Source organism: Glossina fuscipes, unplaced genomic scaffold (genome assembly GCF_014805625.2).
Source record: "Glossina fuscipes isolate IAEA_lab_2018 unplaced genomic scaffold, Yale_Gfus_2 150, whole genome shotgun sequence".
NCBI classification, from domain to species: Eukaryota; Metazoa; Arthropoda; class Insecta; order Diptera; family Glossinidae; genus Glossina; species Glossina fuscipes.
Genome location: NW_023998493.1, coordinates 1,404,032 through 1,421,657, shown reverse-complemented (window position 1 = coordinate 1,421,657; position 17,626 = coordinate 1,404,032). Strand labels below are relative to the sequence as shown.

Below are 17,626 nucleotides of genomic sequence, written 5' to 3'. Positions count from 1 at the left end.
ATTAAGTTTATTTTAAAAAAATTTTCTTTTAAATTTTTCAAATTTTTAACGGAATTTCTGCACCAAAAAAAAAGACGTCCTATTTCGCGCAGGGTCTGCCCTTTATTGAATATGTACTCTGAGAATAAAATTTAGTTTCCTGTATATTTCTTATAAAAGATTCTTTTGACTTTGCTGAAAATGGCATTTTTTTCTCTCAGATATTTTTTATTATTTTGTTTGTCAGAATAGAAATATAAGTAAAGAAATATAAGAAACAAGGAAGCACTGAACTAAAAGTGTTGCTAATTGCGTAAAGAAAAAGGGTTGTGGTTTTCTCTGACTTACTATCAATATAAAAAGTAGATTACAGTGGATTGGACTTTCCACAAATGTCTTTCTATAGCAGTTTTGACCTTCGACATAAAATAAGTGTCCAAATCACTTGGTACTTCTCCATATTTTATTGTGCCAACGTCTTTATTGAAAATATCTATAGAGCCAAGGCTTACGCCTTGGAACAAACCGACTTTCCTATGTTCATTTTGTTCTTCTAAATTGAACGCCCACATGAAAATTTTGGATTTCGATTTCTACGATTTCAAATGACGGTTACTTTGTTCTCCTACAAATTAAGCGACACCACATTCATTGTCGTAAACGCAGACATCAACTGTGGAGCTTCACTTGCAATTTACTACTGATTATAAATTCATTATAAAAATTCACAAGTCCGCTCCCACTTTAATACGTTTTTGTACACTTAGCAAGTTATTGCAATAATCGAACAACTGTTTAATTTTCATAATAATGCTTGGTTGTCTCTAGGTAGAAAATCAGCTTGTAGCTTACCCTCAAACTCTAACCCGGTCTGTAGATGTCTGCCTCTGCAATATTTTTGGTAAGCACTTTGAAAATAAAGAGCAGATTAAAGATTTCCCATGTGCAAGTTCAACTCAATCTTAAGTTTTTTTAGTACTGAATATATTTTCGCAATATATCCACGAAGTTTGGTATAGTAGCGCGTAAGGATAAAAACTATTGGACATGTATTACATTGGACTATTATTTTCTCACCCCAAATTTTTAATATTTCTATATATATATATACATATTACTACAACTGGTATATTTGACAGATTAGTCAAAAATTGTTTGAAAACGAGGTATGGATGTTTCGAATTATCAAAAGGTAAAGAATTCCGTAACTTTTTCCAAAGTAGGTGCCATTTTTAAGTCCGAAACGAAAATTTCTTAGTAAACGATTTTGCGATTTTGGTTAACTGCAACGAACGAAGCCAAATTCTTTTTGATATTCTCATATATATTTGCGGAATTTCGTAATTTGGACGGAGTCGACTTCCAAATCCAATTATAACCTAATTTAACCTAATAAAAACTACAACTTAACTAGTTAACAGGGCTCCGTATATTTTTTAGCGTCTTTCCAGAATCATTCATGGCGTTTTCCGCCTCGGTTTAATCGTTTTAAACGGAACCGTGGCTCGCCGCCCCTTGGTGGTAGATGCTCGCCTCGGCAACGTTCTTGTTCCCCAATGCGTCGACGTAGAAATAAGTTAAGGAAGATAGCAAGTGCCTTTAACGGACGAAAATTGCCTTGGCAAAAATTGTTAATGTCATTCATTCACTAATTTTCTCAATTATTGATATATATGCATATATATATATATATATTTAGTTATTATTAGACATGCATACGTATTTGCTTTATAAAGTAAATAAAATTTAACATGGTTGTAAAATTTACATAATTGATTAAAAAAACAATTTATGCGTTGCCATCTTTCATTCATTTTACTGCTTATACAGTTCTATTGGAAATTACTGAAGTCGGTCTTTAATTTTATAGTTGGCTTCTTTTGCTTTTCTATACTAAGTCGATTTTCCGATGTTTTACCTTTATTGTTGCTGTTAACTTGCGTTTGCTGTTGGCTGCGTATGGCATTTTCTAACTTTTGCCTTAATTCCGGCGATTGACTCATTAACGATTTAAATTCTTGCGGATATTTCGGCCCTATCTTCAAAAGCCATTGCAAGGAATGGTCGTGCAATTGTCGTTGATATTTCGGCAAAATTCGTAATTTTGTAGATTCGGCTAAACAGTTAATTAAAGCAGGTACCAGCAAACTAAGTATTTGTATACCTATTTGAGAGTGAAAGATTTAAAACATTAATGAAGAACTTATGAAAAAAAAAAGAACAATAAAAAATAACTTTAGTTCGAATCGTATGAGTATAGAAGTTATTAATGAATTTACCTTGCATTAGAATTCCTACATGAAATGAGCATTGATTTCATAATTGTTGTTAATATATTATTATTTTAGAGTTTGAAATGATTAGGAAAATGAAAGCAATCGAGAAAAACACAAATTAAATAGAGAAATGAATGAATTGTTAACAATTTGTTAAGTCCTTAAAATACTAACGCAACGAAATATGGGATGTAAATGTCGTTATTAATTATTAAGTACTATTTAGCTTGGTGCAGATATATTCGATCTGCTCCGAACTTCTTTCTCCGTATTAAGGAAACGTCATGCGATGTTTACGAAAATCAATTTACCTGATGCCATTCATGTTAGTACAAATTATACCTTAATACAATCTATGATTTTCATGGGGTCGGGTGCTTTTCATAAAATAAAATACGCGTTTTTTTGACATAATTCGAATTATGCAGCTATAGGAAGACAGAGTTCGTGTAACAAACTGTTACTTGGGAAAAACATATAATTCCGTTTCACAAGTCCAACATGAGAATGATTTGGACTCGTTATCATTAAATATTTATCTGAAATTTCGTAAAAACATGTTTCAGAAAAGCAAGTTTTTTGCCGGTAAATATAGACAGAAAGTTTTGAAGCAAATTCCTGCTATATTTCAAATCGATATTTGCGACAAATTATTTCTAAATAGTGAATTTCCTACAAACGGACTGATAATATTGTTATATGCTTGGTTTTCCCGTTATGGTACCATCCTGCCCTAAGGCCAAAGATTTTCGCTTATGTCGCTAATTTCTTTCTGCCCGACATGGTGATGAGTGAAATGTACTTAAAATTTTTTGAAGACATAAATTAATTCGTAGAGCTTAGCGAGTTATTTAACCTCAGCACAAATCTACTTACGATTTTGTGGTTCAGCCAAATCGATTAACGTTTCAACGGTCACAACACTTTCCAGTACAATTTGTAGCTCAATTTCAGTTCGAGGTTGTTTGGTTGTGTCCAAGTATAGACCTTCTATTATTCGTGGTGCCAAAGCGTGTATATAGGGTGTCGAAATTTTAAGTTCGGCTTTCGAAAAAATTGATTGAGCCGTTTGTATACATCTTAATTTAACGGTAAGATTATCCGATTGTAGATAATGTCGAAAATGATTTATGCAAGGATATTGCAAAGAAGGCGCAGACACAACTGCGGGGGGAGTATGCAAAAGGAAAACAGCTATTGCTTGTAACATTGTCACTTCATCCATTTTACGATCCTCACTGTTTCCTGCAGTTTTCGTAAGATCAACTATGGTAGCTAGAGAACTTTGCAGTAATTCTTGCCAATCTGCAGTCACTGATGGATGCTGTGCCCATTTATCTTGACAAACGGATTCAAGCACTTCTAAAGCCGTTTGTATCGCCACTGTGTTGGCAAGTATAGTGGAATCAATGATGGATTTGTTGGCAATTTCTTTAATAATCGATGTAGTCATATATAATATAGTGGGCAAAATGCTAAGAGCACCCTTTGGAGAACATAAAGATGTAAACTCTTTAACGCATTCTAAAGCACATGCCACTAACCGTCCATTATCTTCTGGTATTTTGGTAAAAAAGGACTGTGAGTGCAGAGAGTTTTTGGAAATAAGATCCTTACGAATTTGCATCAGATTAACGGAACCAGGGTTCATAGTTGGTATTTGACGTACAACCAAACAAAGACAAACTTCCATTAAAGCATAAACTAAAGATGAGCCCACTGTTATTTCACCTGATGTATTGCCCTCGCCCAAGTTATCCATTTCTTCCTGAAGACAGCTATTACTTTTACTTTCAGCTACGTTTCGTTCTAAATGTTCATCTTGCACGGCGTTTAAATGTTCTTTTGCTGCTAAAACTGTCAGCTTCAGTATTTCAATGCATAGTAGCTGTATGTAAAGATCATCACTCGTTAATATTTGACGATGGAGAACGTTACATAATTCAATGGCCAGAGTTTTATCTCTAACTAACAATTTGCGAGCCCATTTAGAGTCGAAGATCGTAAACAATGATTGCAAGCAACTTATGACATTTTTCGGTTTTTCAGAGGTGCGTGCGCTACATAACGCTTCCATGCATATGCCGAAAATCATATGAAATCTATCAATGGATGGAGAATCATGAAATACGTTATTATTGGCTTCCACAGGTGATTCGCCTTTATTTTCCTCATCTGCAGGAAAACCTGCATCACAAAGCCAAAGCGATGTAGCATATAATATAATAGGCCAAGCGTTCTTATAATGAGGCTTAGAAGAATTAATGGTATCCGTGGTATAAAAAGCACCACCATCGTGTGGTAATTGACTTTGAAACTCGGTAGGCAACAGCAATAGCGCGTGATCCTTCATTGCGGATAACCAATGTTTCGATAGGCTATCTAATTCGGGCTGCACTAGCAAAAGTAGACTCTCCCCACCTCTCTCATTTCTTGACGATCTCCCGATAGAATCATTATCATTATCTGTAGATCGATATATATTACGAAATGCTTCAAATGATCTCCCTGCTGTTAGTTGCTTTTGTAGTAAAGCTGCTGGAGCGGTGCCGTTACCAATCATCGCTACAATATAAACTTCAGCCCAAGCTTTTAATATACTCAACTTTTCCAGCGTAGCCATGGATTCATTAAACAACTGCGTGCTATTCGTTTTCGTATGTAACTTCGAAAGCGAGGATACTAATAATTGATGAACTCTACGTAGATCATTTAGGTCGCGTGCGACACCCGACCCAATCCAAGCAGAACAAACTTCACAAGCAGCCGCTGTAACATTTGATGGCGTATCAGATGTGAAAGCAGGACGTAAGGCCGCACCAACCTAAAACAAAAATTTAGAGTTAATATTGTTTTTAAGGGAAAAGTCATTTCGCATTTATTTAACCTGAGCCTGATATTGTTCGAGTAATAAGTGGCCGGGAAATTCTGGTTCAGGCACGTTGGCGAAGCGATCTATAATCTCCTGTAAAGTGCGTAAGCCCTCTAACCGTAATTGATCTGCATCGGAAGTAGCTGCAATAAATGACATACGTATCAAGTCAGAAAGGTGAAGTATTAGATAATCGACGTTTGATTTCGTCATTTGCATTTCCTTGGCTTGCAGCAAATCAAAGTGGAGCGGACTAGCATTTTCACAAGCTGTTATGATTCGTCGTACAGATTGCGCTGCAAACACTCGAGTTGTCCACCGCGGCTGCACAGCTGGGTGTGTAGACAAATCATCGTTGGCATGATATTCAGTTACATCATCAGCATCATCATCTTCATCTTCGTCTTGACCCACTGTTCTTGACGGCCCCGCTTGAATATTTGACGAATTATTTGCTATTTCATTTTTAACACAGGCTGAAGCATCTTCTAATAAAGGGCTATTTTCCACAGCCACAGTTAAGACATTCTTACATAAGCTCAACCAGGTGCTCAAATTATCTGCAGCCATTAGTGTTATCATCGAAGTTAGAGTATCGTGAATATTTTTAAGCATTTCATAATTCGTTTCCGAGTCCAACATGGCAAACAACATGCCAGGCAAACCGAATTCGTTGGCAGCCAGTTTTGAAGAGTCCTCCGTACTGATCGATAAAGCTAGACTGCAAACTTTTTTGGCCTCACGATGAGCTATTTGTCTAAGGCAAGAGACAATAACTTTCCTTTGCATTAAATACGGGCTGGATAAACTTTTCACTAGCATCGGTACAAATTCTGCAAGATTTATACTGGCTGGTGAAAACAAATGCAGCTGTTGTAGACAACTTATTGCTTCCGATTGCACTAAAGGATCTGAATGGGTTTGCATGACGGAAGTAGCGCAAATAAATGACGTCCGAATATTTGCTATAGCAACAGCATCGCTCTGTTGAAAATAAAGTTAAAAATTACATGTAAATATATTTTCTAAATTTTATAGTGAGTGGTTTGTTCGATTAAACAAAGACAGTAACGAGAAGACGCATGCGGAAACCTCTGAGCACATCTAATGTTTTCACAAGGTTATTGATATTTGTCGCATGTATCCATTGAGAAACAGACTATTGTATAACAAATATTATCCAAAGTGTGACGGCAAGTGTTTGTAAAGAAAAGATAATTTTCAAAAGAGTTGGTGGATAAGCATGCTTTAAGATCTATATACAGATTTAACAATTACCGAACAATCAAGCTTTATTTAAGAAATTAGTGAAAAAGCACAAACCTGCAACTCAGGGCCCATTGTTGTCATTAACGCATTCAATACATGGCCGATACACTGATGGATGTCTGTATGCGACTGCGGTACGCTTAGCAGTAGTTTAAGACAGAGCGTTTGCGTAGCCTCTACGTAGCCACGGAACATTGGTCCGCCAGAGTCAGCAATTAGTACTAGAGCATGCAAAGCCCATAATTGTACCACTGGCGATGATATATCCTGAGCCAACGCTAACAATATGGAAACACTTGTGTTTAAATGTTGCGAACATCCCATGCTACCAACGTAACGATGTAAGCATCCCAGTGCCATTGAATGGCCCGTACGCGTCACAACATCGCGTGCTTGTTTCAATTTTTCAAATGAATTCTGTGTCAATTCGGCTGTCAAGCGGGAGTCACCAACAACTTGTGTCAGTCGACCAAGAGCTTCAGCAGATGCACATCTTAATAAAGCATTTGAACTGCTTATTGTCGAAATGATTAAGTTGGTAGCGCTCTTTCGTACGTCATCCGGACCAATGGCTGATTTGCTATCGGTAAGACCTTTAAGCCCGCTTAGCAAAGCAGTAAATATATTCATTTGTACAGCTTCTTGTCGAACACTTTTTGCCTGTTTAATACACTCGGTGAAATGATCCAACATTTGCAGACGATGCTTATTAGCCACCCTCGGAAATATAACACCAAAAAGTATAATTGACATATCAATAATGGCAACACCGAGTGGCAAAGGCCCTGGGCACTGATTTTGTCTACCATTGTAGGCAGCATTGCTTGAATATATTATGTGACTCTCAATTGCTCTATAAAGACAACAGGGATCATGTTCCAGCGCTCCGGATCCAGCAGCACTGTTAAGCTGAAGCTAAGAAGAAACAAGAAGCTTTCATAATAAACAAAGTGGGTACCATTAAAATTGCAACAAGTATTTCTAGGAAGAGCATGCAAAGAAAAGGAAAGATGTTGTGGATGGGAATGGCAAACATAACCAAATCTATGTAGGTACGAATAACAAGCAACACACTTACATGATCACCATCCCATTTACGGTGCGACTCCATCTTTAAGTAAATCGATATACGTAATAAACAATACATAGGGAAAGTTAGACAAAAGTCAAAAATTAAATTACTATAAAGGAGCTAAGTGTTTCTGTATTTTTGCGTTTCCTTTTTTTTTTGTTTTGTTCTTCAAGAATGTTTGATTATAACTCCCATCAGCAAAAGCGACCAGAAGTATAATATATTATAAAACTACTGACACGATTTTTGGTGAAATTTGAGGATATTGTAGGTGACATACGTAATTGTTTGCTAAATTTAGATAATGTTAGTACTAATTGCAGACATAAGACAGTGGCTGTCCTTCTCATGTGCAAGCATGCGGTATCGAGAGACACCACGAGCACTTCCGCGCTTATGCATATCTCAATCAATTGTGATAACGTTGGTAATGTTCACCTAATCTTCTTCACTTATCTTTGTACTGGAAAAAATCTTCACCTTCGTATCGGATGAAGACCATTGCAAAATTTTTGCTATAGCGCATATTTATATTCTATAGGTATTTGTTCAGAGTTAGAGATGATCGACTTCCTCTACTTTACCGTAATTCTCCTTAAAAATTCTAGGAGTTTTCATTAGGCAAAAGAATTCGGCCCGTAGGCGCTGCCAGATTAATTTAGCCAAACTATTACGCAGAAAGTTTGTCATGTTGCAATATTGCTTTACGTTTATGCAAATGCTTCTTTATTCTGTTATCAAAAGTTATACTGTATATGCAAGAGATAAATTTTTGATAAAAAAAATTTATCGAGTGCGAACTGGGTTAGATAATAGAAGTTTAACGTAGACATGGAAGCATCTAGGAAACTCGGTATACAAGCATTGATGTAATAATTATGTTAAGCTTACCTGATCTTCTATACTGTGATGATCGGTATCTTGAAGCCAAGCACCTAAAATTAGCGAATTGCCAGTGTGACAGAGAGTACGTAAAAGTGAGTTTGTTGTATTGGCGGGATTTTCGGCGAGCGTAAATTCAGAGACCAACATGCGTAGAAGGTGTGTGTAGGAAGACTCCAAAGTATTTGCAGGCATTTGGGACAGAGTCTCATATAGTCGTAATCGTACCATAGCTGCAGGAGCTTTTAGTTGGGTACCATAGTTTCTTAGTACGGGGGATAAACTGAAATTGGTTTCATGTTTTATACAAAATGTCGTATGCTAATTTTAACGGATTAGAAAGGCTAGGGTGGCTCACATCATTTTTACATAGACCCGACCAATCGTCAACATTAATGAATTAAACTTACTTGACTAGCATAGCCAGAGCACTTTCAATTGGTGTTATTAAACGCCTTGTAATGTCCTCAGTTACCAAATCGGGACAATTTAGAAGAAAACTGTGCATTACAGATAGCGCACCAGCTCTTCCTTCCAATGTTACTTGCCAGGTAAAAGAATCCCCTCGGGCCTTTTCTGATTCAAGTTCCTTATTGGAGCGTGGAAACGAGTGCCTCCACAATAGTAACATACGTGGTAATAAGCCTTTCACTACCGAAGAACCTAAAGTCATTATGGAACCAATCAACAGCCAACCGGCTTGGGTACGATTAAGTGACATTCGGCTGTTTTGGGAAGCCGAACGGAGTAATTCTTCGGCGGCATTAAAAACTATCTTCCCTTTCGTATGTGGTATGCCCAGTGGAGAATGGTGAACGCTTCCTAAAATGGCAGCTAAAGCACAACTGTAGCCGGACACAGCCTCTGGCGATGAACGCATCCTTTCTAAAGTTTCTAAGAATCGATCGATGAGAGGAGTTATTAAACTTGGGACTGCCATACAAAAGCTACGCATACACCAAGCGGCTGCCAGGCGAGCTGCTGCGCAAGGATGTATTAAAACAGCACAAATCGTATCGAGGGTATTCAGTGTTTGATCAGTTAAGAGGTTTTGGGCAGTGGTCCCCAAACTTTGTACTAACGAACTTAGTTCGTGAAGAGCGCACACCAACAAATGCTGATTGAAAAGCGTTTCCTGGTTGGAATCTTTGGCATTTTCCGGATTAAAATCAATTGAATTCATTTGTTTTGCTATCATATGTAACAGTTCCTTGCAAGCCGTTATTTGAGTTTTTTCACCCAGCATTTTACCCAAAACTGAACGTAATATGAAGTTGATGCACTTGCGTGAGTAAACGGCATCAACGTGCGACGAAGCAGCTTTGGGGTTTGCTACCAAATCTAATATGTGCGTTAGAAATGTATTTAAATTTCTTTCCAACCATACATTTCCCATACATTCTACAAATACCACATAGGCTTGAGTAACGCCTACTCGAATTTCTCGACTCACACTGGAGTTTCCTTTAATAATTTCGCCCGTTCCTTTCAAAAACGATGCTCCACCACGCAAAAATCCCGACATGAACACACTAAGTGTCTCATCCAACGAAATGCATCGAGCATTTGATGACTTAGATTGTACTGCGGGTACAGGAAGGCTGGAAGGTTTTTTCTGGTTGCCCTCATTTTGTTGCTGAGTATGAGCCAATAAAGTACCAAGAAGTTTTGCAATCGCACAACGCACTTCGTAATTACTGCCATCGAAAGCCCGAAAACACAGAGCTGATAAGCTTTCTAGCTCTGTTTGATAAAGAAAGGAAGCATGCTGCAACATTTCCAGTAAACATCGAGCAGCCGTTACTCGTACCGCCATAACACGATCGGTTAAGCAATGTTTGGTGGCTTTGTAGATATCTTTGTGAACATTGGCTATTGCTGAACCCATGCCAGAACAAACTTTTTCCAAAGTTATCATAATTTCAATGCGTGTCTGAGATTCGGCATTACGTAAAGCTCGTAAAAGTATATGAACAGTTTCCTCATAAGAACGGCCCATCATGCGGCCAAGTTTCTCATACATAGAACCCAAAACGCAAATTGCAGCTCTACCGCGACGAAAAGGGGAATGAGAAAAAAAACATTATTATTTACTCAATACTTTTTTTTTCTTCTTATATCCACCAATTAGAGATGGCAGTATGTTAATTTTGTCAAAACGGTAACCATATTCTTCTCTTCGTCTATGTACTGTCTGTTATGAACATTCCCTTAGTCACAAAAATTGTAGATATCCGCTTGAATTTCGGCAAAATTATTGAAGGTTGTTGTATGTCGTTCGGTATTGAAAATGTTTCAAATCAACTAGAGAATACGCCCGCACTATGCTAAACTGCAAACACCTCTGTTTTCAAAAGCAAAAAAAACAAATTGCAATTTCCGCTCATTACTCATAAACTGCGCTATTTTAAGATAAAACTGGTGGATATAGAAGATTCGGTCACAGCCGAATATAATTTCCATACTTGTCTTTTGTGCAGATTATTTTTAATTCAATTTTACTTACAGTTTTGTAGGCAAGTAACTAGGTGAGTCATCCTTATTTTTAAGTATATCATTGCAAGTATTTGCCGTATCGAATAGCATGAATGTATCGCCCACGGAGAATAATGTAGCTAAACAATTAGCTAACAGTTTGCGGGTTGGTGGACCCGGTGACCCATTTATCTGCGCTGTTAATTGAAGCACTAATTTTTTCTGACTCTCTTTGATCTCAGCTCTACTGCAAGTAAGCAATGCCTTCTCCAGGTTACGCAGCCATTCAAATATGAAAATTGACCGCTTCGGCTCAGCCAGATCCTTTACAGCATCTCCGTCGAGCAAAAGATTTTGAATAGGTGCCATTTTAATGCCCTTGCACTACCTTTGTCTTATTAACAATTGTATACAAGTCTGTAAAAAGAAATACAAATAAACAACTCTCATTAGTTCTTTGGGAAAAGCAGTAAAGTTTTGCACAAGTTGGAAAATTTGCTATTATAATGTTCTTAATCACAAATACGAGGAAACAAATATAAGTATTTTACCCATATCAGGACTAATTTCTAGTGTCTACTATGTAATATGTTGGTCTTATCGAGTGTATTCGTCTGGATTGACGAGGATCCATGGCAGTAACAATGTATGTACTTTATGAGCGGAATATCTTCACTACGCAAGGCAAGGTAAAACGATTATACCAAACCAATGAATATGTCCGTCCGCAAAAAAACAAGAAAGTGATCAACTTTTTCGTATTTTTAAACTATGCTTTTAGAGTTAAGGCGCCGTTAATATATACACGATAAATTAAAATATACGCCTCGGCATATCGAAAGCAAGGAAATTTGGTATACGACATGGGAATTATTATCAAAATATCTTATCGGACAAACTTGACATTCAAAATCGCTTTATTTTCATATAGATTTAGTGTGAAAACTATTGTTTTGGTTCTAGTTTCAATACACCGTTTTTAGTTAAAATCCCATCCTTTTTCCTCTTGTGGATGTTAAGTTTGAATGAACCAATAAGCAAAGTATCTTTTATGTTATTCGTAAAATATTTTCAAATGAACTCCTTCTAACACTCTAAAACTTAAATTACACTAAGCTGCCATACGTTGCCCCGCCATTTTCACTTCAAACAGAAAGAAAAAAGAAAGTACATCTCATTAAGCGATGTTGTTATCCTTTTTATTTTTTATATACTTAGGCTAAAAACGGCATTGCCGGTATAAAACGCAGAGCTTTAGCCGTGTCGCTGTTGGGATTATTTAATTCGTTAATAAGGGCTTCGACACGGGTTATGGTATCAATACGTTTCACGTCCCCACGTTCCAGCAGGCGCTTAAATAATACATGCAATTGTCGGGCTGATGATATATTAGAGACTTTTTGCAATTCATTAAGCAAGTCCTCTGAATAACCCTCGTATTTACTTAAATTCAAAGTTTTAGCATCTCGCTTCAGGACATCGTAAACAAGCAGAAACTCCATATAAGGCCTTGCAGGAGGCTCACGTTTTTTGCCAGCATTCGATAATGCAGACCAAGGATCCGTCGATGTGTGCGAACTGACGATCACTCGTCCATAGTTATCATCATACAAACGCAGAAAATTATCTATAGATTCCAAGATATTTGCCGGGTGCTCGGATTTAGCATCAGTTTCTATATCACGTATCAGTGATAAAGGCAATGTATTAAATCTTTCCCAGTTCGATTCAACATTATCGAACTTCATTTTATACCACTTTTTAAACGGAGCAAACAAAGCAGGTTTGTGGAACCGCGTAGGAATTGATGATGACGGTTCCTTTGGTGTAGTTGCGTGTGTCCACCATTGAGGAATGGCCCATACCCCAAAAGTGGTGGTGGTAGAAATTGGTGATTTTGTGGTATCAGAAGAGTAAGAATTATTGAACTTTATGTAAATATCTTGAAGCGATGGCATTTTCGTCGTGGAGGAAGTCACTTGATTTCCCCAGTTGGAAACCGACCATAAACCGGAACTGCTCGTGGAAGTTAGCGACATTGTCGTAGTAGGAAGATATGAGTCATTATTGTTTGTTGCACCATCTCGTACTGTAGTCATTGAAAAGGGCTCATATTGCAAATGATCCAAATAATAAGCTAAAACTTGCATACACGCTGGTAAGTAACTATTCAACAGATTAGCTCCATTTCCCCAGCCTACACATATACTTAAGGTTAGTAATGTCAAGCAAGTTTTTTTATATTTCATTATGAAAACTTTCTTCTTGTAATAACAAAGGCGGACTAACTCTTTTGTTTAAAAGTTCGTCTTAAACAAGTTTTAAGCCAAAAATTTTTCTTCATTTCGCTTATGTATTTGTTATGTAGATATTAAATATGTTTAAGTAGACATTCATGAATATTTACGAATATGTACTAAGCTAACTGAAAAGTTCGCAGACGGCTATTTGTAGAGCAAAAAAATATGTTGTTAACTTCAAAAACGGTTCTTGAGGAAATCAAATTGAGAAAGGTTCATCGCGATTATAAATTCAAACTTTCCGGTAATTGAAAAACAACAAAAGATCTTATTCTACAAACAACACGCTGACGAATAGTTTTTAAAAAATCGTCTTCTATAAAGCAAATGTATTCGCAAACTTGTGGAAAATGCATGTTAGTGCAAAAGCGACATCGAACGAACTTTTAAAATGAAGTTTTTCCACTATTATACGCTGTATCAATTGTGGTGCCGGGTATATTAAGTTTGTGCGGATGTACTTGACACACAGAACGGCTTAAGAACGACAAAACTTTTATTAAATATAATGAATATATCTAAGTGTATGTGTCCGTCTGATGCCTGCTCATATAAGACTGTGTTTAAAGTGCAGGCCACAATATTTGGGATATTTCGATGAAATTTGGTACACTGACGTGCTTTGGTGCAAGGACGAACGGTATTGAAAATGGTTCGGATCGGTCCATTTTTCCGACCATTCCCCATTTAAGGTCTTTTTGGGAAAAGTCGTTATATGGAAGAAATTGCAATTTTCAAAATTTCTTAACAAAGCTTCACTGGGGGAATCTTTTGAACCCACTCTCATATAACCGTTCTTACGGAAATTAGACCCTTACATAGTGGAACTTTGAATACTTCATGGTGAAAATTTGTTCTTCGTAGTAAATTGTCATAGAAATCAACTTTACCGAATTTGGAGCTATTCTTTGGATACCATCGCATGTAAGAGTTCCTCCAATATGTGGGCTTTCATGAAAAATATGCCTTTGCATGAAAATAATACGTATCTTTTGACGTCTTATTAACAAAGCGATTGGATAACTGCATTAGACGTAGCGGTGTAGGATATCTAACTGTCGCTCTTGCCCGGCTATGTTTTTACTATGTAAACTTCTTATTAAAACGTTGTCAATTAAAATTAACTACCATAAATTTGCATTTTCCAAAAATTTACTCATTGTCAGCATAGTCCACAAAATGTTCTACTGAATAGACATATCAAAAAATTTTTGGAATTAAAATTTCGTGTATTTTATGCAACCATTTTTATAGTTATAAAGGAGCTCAAATACTTGTTTATAAAGCGATTTTCAACATTGTGGTGATAAGACTTTGGGCGCATCCTTTCGCATTTTATTAGAGATGATACTTCGAAAGGTGAACCTAATCGGATTAATAGTCTTTAATGTAGATGTAAAAAATATGCCATAAAGTGATTGATGGTCGCGTGCAATGCAATGAACAATATGAAGAATTATCTAAAGCGCTTCATGTAATAAACAAAACAAGTAAGAACAATATAGTCGGACAAAGCCGACCTTTACATATCCAACACCACACTGTCTAATAAAATTGTTACTTTTATTATAGAATACTAAAATTACATATTGTTTCTATATAAAGGCAAATTTTCCAAGTGCGTATTTATGGGGAAGCATGATCAAAACGCAACCTGTGCGGTACAACTTTAATCCTTAGATAAGACAGGATCCAAAAATAGGTGTGGATAGTATAAATTTCGTAGCGTTCATTTCTGTATGAAATTGGTCAATTGGAATTGGTGAAACTTAGAATTTTCTGCTCCACAAATGGCTAATTTTCTTGAAAAAACTTATTAGCGTAGGATCCAAAATATAGGCCGACAAGGTCCAAATTTGGCCCATTTAATTAATTCAGCAACTTTTGCTAAGGAATTTTGATAATAGCAATTTTGTCCATATAACTTTTCAGAATAGGGCATTATATGGGCGGTGGTCGAAAAAGTGGACCGATCGGAACTATTGTCAACAGCGTTTGTCGTTGGGTCAAAACACGTCAGTGTACCAAATTTCATCGAAATATCTCAAAAATTACGACCTGCACTTTAAACACAAATTTACATGGGTAGACACCAGACACACCGACATGCTTAGATCAATTCAAATGATGATGTTGAATCGAACGGCGTAATAAAAGGTGGGCCCTTCTGCGTGCTACGTATGACCGCTCTAACTTAATACACTCTGTACCACAAGTGGTGTAAGGTATAAGTATTGCTGTATATATAATACAATCCGAAGCTTGAATAAGGTATATAAAGGAAAACTTCTTCCATTTAGCGCAAGAAATGCAGTGAGGAAAAATGCTTGCCCTGAATTTCGTTTCACTTGTTACTTAGGTTTCCAAAAGATTCAATATACTTGTGAAATAAATGTTAGCAAATTAATACACTTGAACTTGTCTGCACAGCAGCGATCGTATTTCAAAACTTATATACATGGCATGACATATTTATTGTTTTGGGCCATGCGACTGCCGGCGACTTGCAGCTTCAGCAGCTTTTCTTCTGGAGTCCTTCAGGAAATTGTGCAAGAGCATCGAGGCACGTGTTTCATTCCTTGATTCCGGCGTCATCAACATCTCGCTTGGAGTGGATCGCCCCGTCGATCCTGGCGATGACGCAATTGAATAAGCTTTAGGAACAGTTTCACATTCCATATTGCGTATCGTGCGCCTCAGTTCAAATAAAACATTATCTACGATGAATGTTTTGAGAACCTTTTCACCGTCTTGGAATCCGCGAAATTTTTCCTTCGCCAGAAGGATATCTTCTTCAGCAGCCTTTGCCCTTGCTATCAGTCTCCTCATGGTTGCAGCTGCCTTCTTATATCCCAGCTCTTCAGCATACCACGCATATGCGGTAAGAGCGGTATGGGACGACCCTTCCTCAAGTTTTAATATCGCTTTTCTGATTCGGTCTAGAGTACTTATAAGCCGCGTGACAGTTTAATTTTTCATTAAGTCTGCGCGCCAATTCTTCGTAGAGTCCTTTCTGTGACGTCCGGCGAGGACGCCACACCTCCAGATATTCGCGGAGGAGTTTGCTAAGGAGATCGTGTATGCCGGTGAGCATAATACCTGAAGAGATATATTTAAATACCTAAGATAGATATATTTAAAAAAAACCGAAATATATTAACAGCTTAATATTTATTTGGTCATTTATGAAATTAATATAATTGATTAATATAATTGATTTATACCGGAGTGTTATAGCTATTTATTTATTTATTTTTTTTTTTTGAAGAGTGCTGTGTCGTATCATGAACGCCAAACGGCTAAATATGATATGGGTTGAAGGAAAAATCTAATAATGGTTATGGCAAATCGGTGGCATTTCAAAAAAAAAAAAGAAAAAAAAGAAAATGTGTTGATAAGCATGTATGCACACATGCACGTATTGATATGTAGGCGAAACTTACCTATATATTTCAATTGTATAAAACTATTCAGGAGACGTACAAGGGGAGATGAATGCATATTTTTTATACATTTATATATACAAGATTATATATTATATTTCAAGCACTTGTATGAATATATGGAAAGAATTAATATGAGATTTTTATTTTTCCCAGATAATCCCAGTTTACATATTACTAAGATAAATATCCTCCTCATATATACTACGAGCTGTTGGTTTTTCCATTCCTTTAATGACTTTGCCGCTACGCGAATATTCTATGTAATCTTCGGTTTGGGCCACCAGTAGCGATTTAGGTGGTGCTTGCAAATGTTATATATATAACAATAATATATAACAATAATATATAACAATAATTATGTCATGTATAATGTATATAAGTTTTGAAATACGATCGCTACTGTGCGGACAAGTTCAAGTGTATTAATTTGCCAACATTTAATTCACAAGTATATTGAATCTTTTGGAAACCTAACTAACAAGTGAAACGAAATTCAGAGCAAGCATTTTTCCTCACTGCATTTCTTGCGCTAAATGGAAGAAGTTTTCCTTTATATACCTTATTCAAGCTTCGGATTGTAATATATATACAGCAATATTGTTATATTGTTATATACATACCAACTTTATAGACAGATGCAAAAAAAGAGAAATCGATTAAACTTTATCCAATGAGACTGTGCGTTCTTTGCTCTTATTGCAACACATGATATTATTAACAGAAGAAATATATTTGCTGAGTGCACACAGGAGCCTCGAATTTTTCTTACTTAATCACCTTGCTTAAAAATTTAGTCACTTATTTCAATGCATACTTTCCAGTATTGGGATATATTTTCACAATTAGATTTTTAGCCTTAAGATTATAAGCACTTCATTTCAAATTCTTGAATTGCGATTGAGCATACTTTTAAAACAATTTAATGAGAAATAGCACAATCGATTTATTAACAATAAACAAAACTAGAAGATTCTATTATTTATTTTCATTATAAACAATCATCTGTGGATGAATAACTACTCAAGAAAAAGCATTATTTTCATTGTAGCCAACAG

General features: G+C 36.4%; 2 protein-coding genes across 4 annotated transcripts; both read right to left on the bottom strand.

The window, feature by feature from the left end:
• Positions 1–1,640: 1,640 nt before the first annotated feature.
• LOC119641462 (HEAT repeat-containing protein 5B) lies at positions 1,641–17,616 on the bottom strand. 3 transcript variants are annotated; one of them, XM_038040163.1, is made up of 9 exons: positions 17,192–17,616; positions 10,857–11,242; positions 8,761–10,398; positions 8,360–8,633; positions 7,475–7,507; positions 6,451–7,311; positions 5,143–6,111; positions 3,132–5,079; positions 1,641–2,143 (listed from the first exon to the last, which is right to left on the bottom strand). In XM_038040163.1, exons 2-9 carry the CDS (start codon positions 11,192–11,194, stop codon positions 1,812–1,814), a joined length of 6,393 nt encoding a protein of 2,130 aa, XP_037896091.1. In that variant the 5' UTR covers positions 11,195–11,242; positions 17,192–17,616; the 3' UTR covers positions 1,641–1,811. The 3 variants fall into 3 exon arrangements, with proteins under 3 accessions (XP_037896091.1, XP_037896092.1, XP_037896094.1); XM_038040164.1 differs by having other exon boundaries at positions 1,812–2,143; positions 17,349–17,616; XM_038040166.1 differs by lacking the exon at positions 7,475–7,507 and having other exon boundaries at positions 1,812–2,143.
• LOC119641463 lies at positions 12,009–13,283 on the bottom strand. Its single transcript, XM_038040167.1, has one exon. It carries the CDS (start codon positions 13,072–13,074, stop codon positions 12,040–12,042), a length of 1,035 nt encoding a protein of 344 aa, XP_037896095.1. The 5' UTR covers positions 13,075–13,283; the 3' UTR covers positions 12,009–12,039.
• Positions 17,617–17,626: the final 10 nt, after the last annotated feature.

What these genes read in the sequence shown, in the direction of transcription:
- LOC119641462 (XM_038040163.1), bottom strand. Translation starts at nt 11,194, where the DNA reads ATGGCACCTATTCAAAATCTTTTGCTCGACGGAGATGCTGTAAAGGAT. An exon ending in GTAAATGGGATGGTGATCAT is followed by an intron (nt 7,312 to 7,474) that starts GTAAGTGTGTTG and finishes GTTTCTTCTTAG; the next exon opens with CTTCAGCTTAACAGTGCTGC. An exon ending in TCGAACAATATCAGGCTCAG is followed by an intron (nt 5,080 to 5,142) that starts GTTAAATAAATG and finishes TTTTTGTTTTAG; the next exon opens with GTTGGTGCGGCCTTACGTCC.
- LOC119641463 (XM_038040167.1), bottom strand. Translation starts at nt 13,074, where the DNA reads ATGAAATATAAAAAAACTTGCTTGACATTACTAACCTTAAGTATATGT.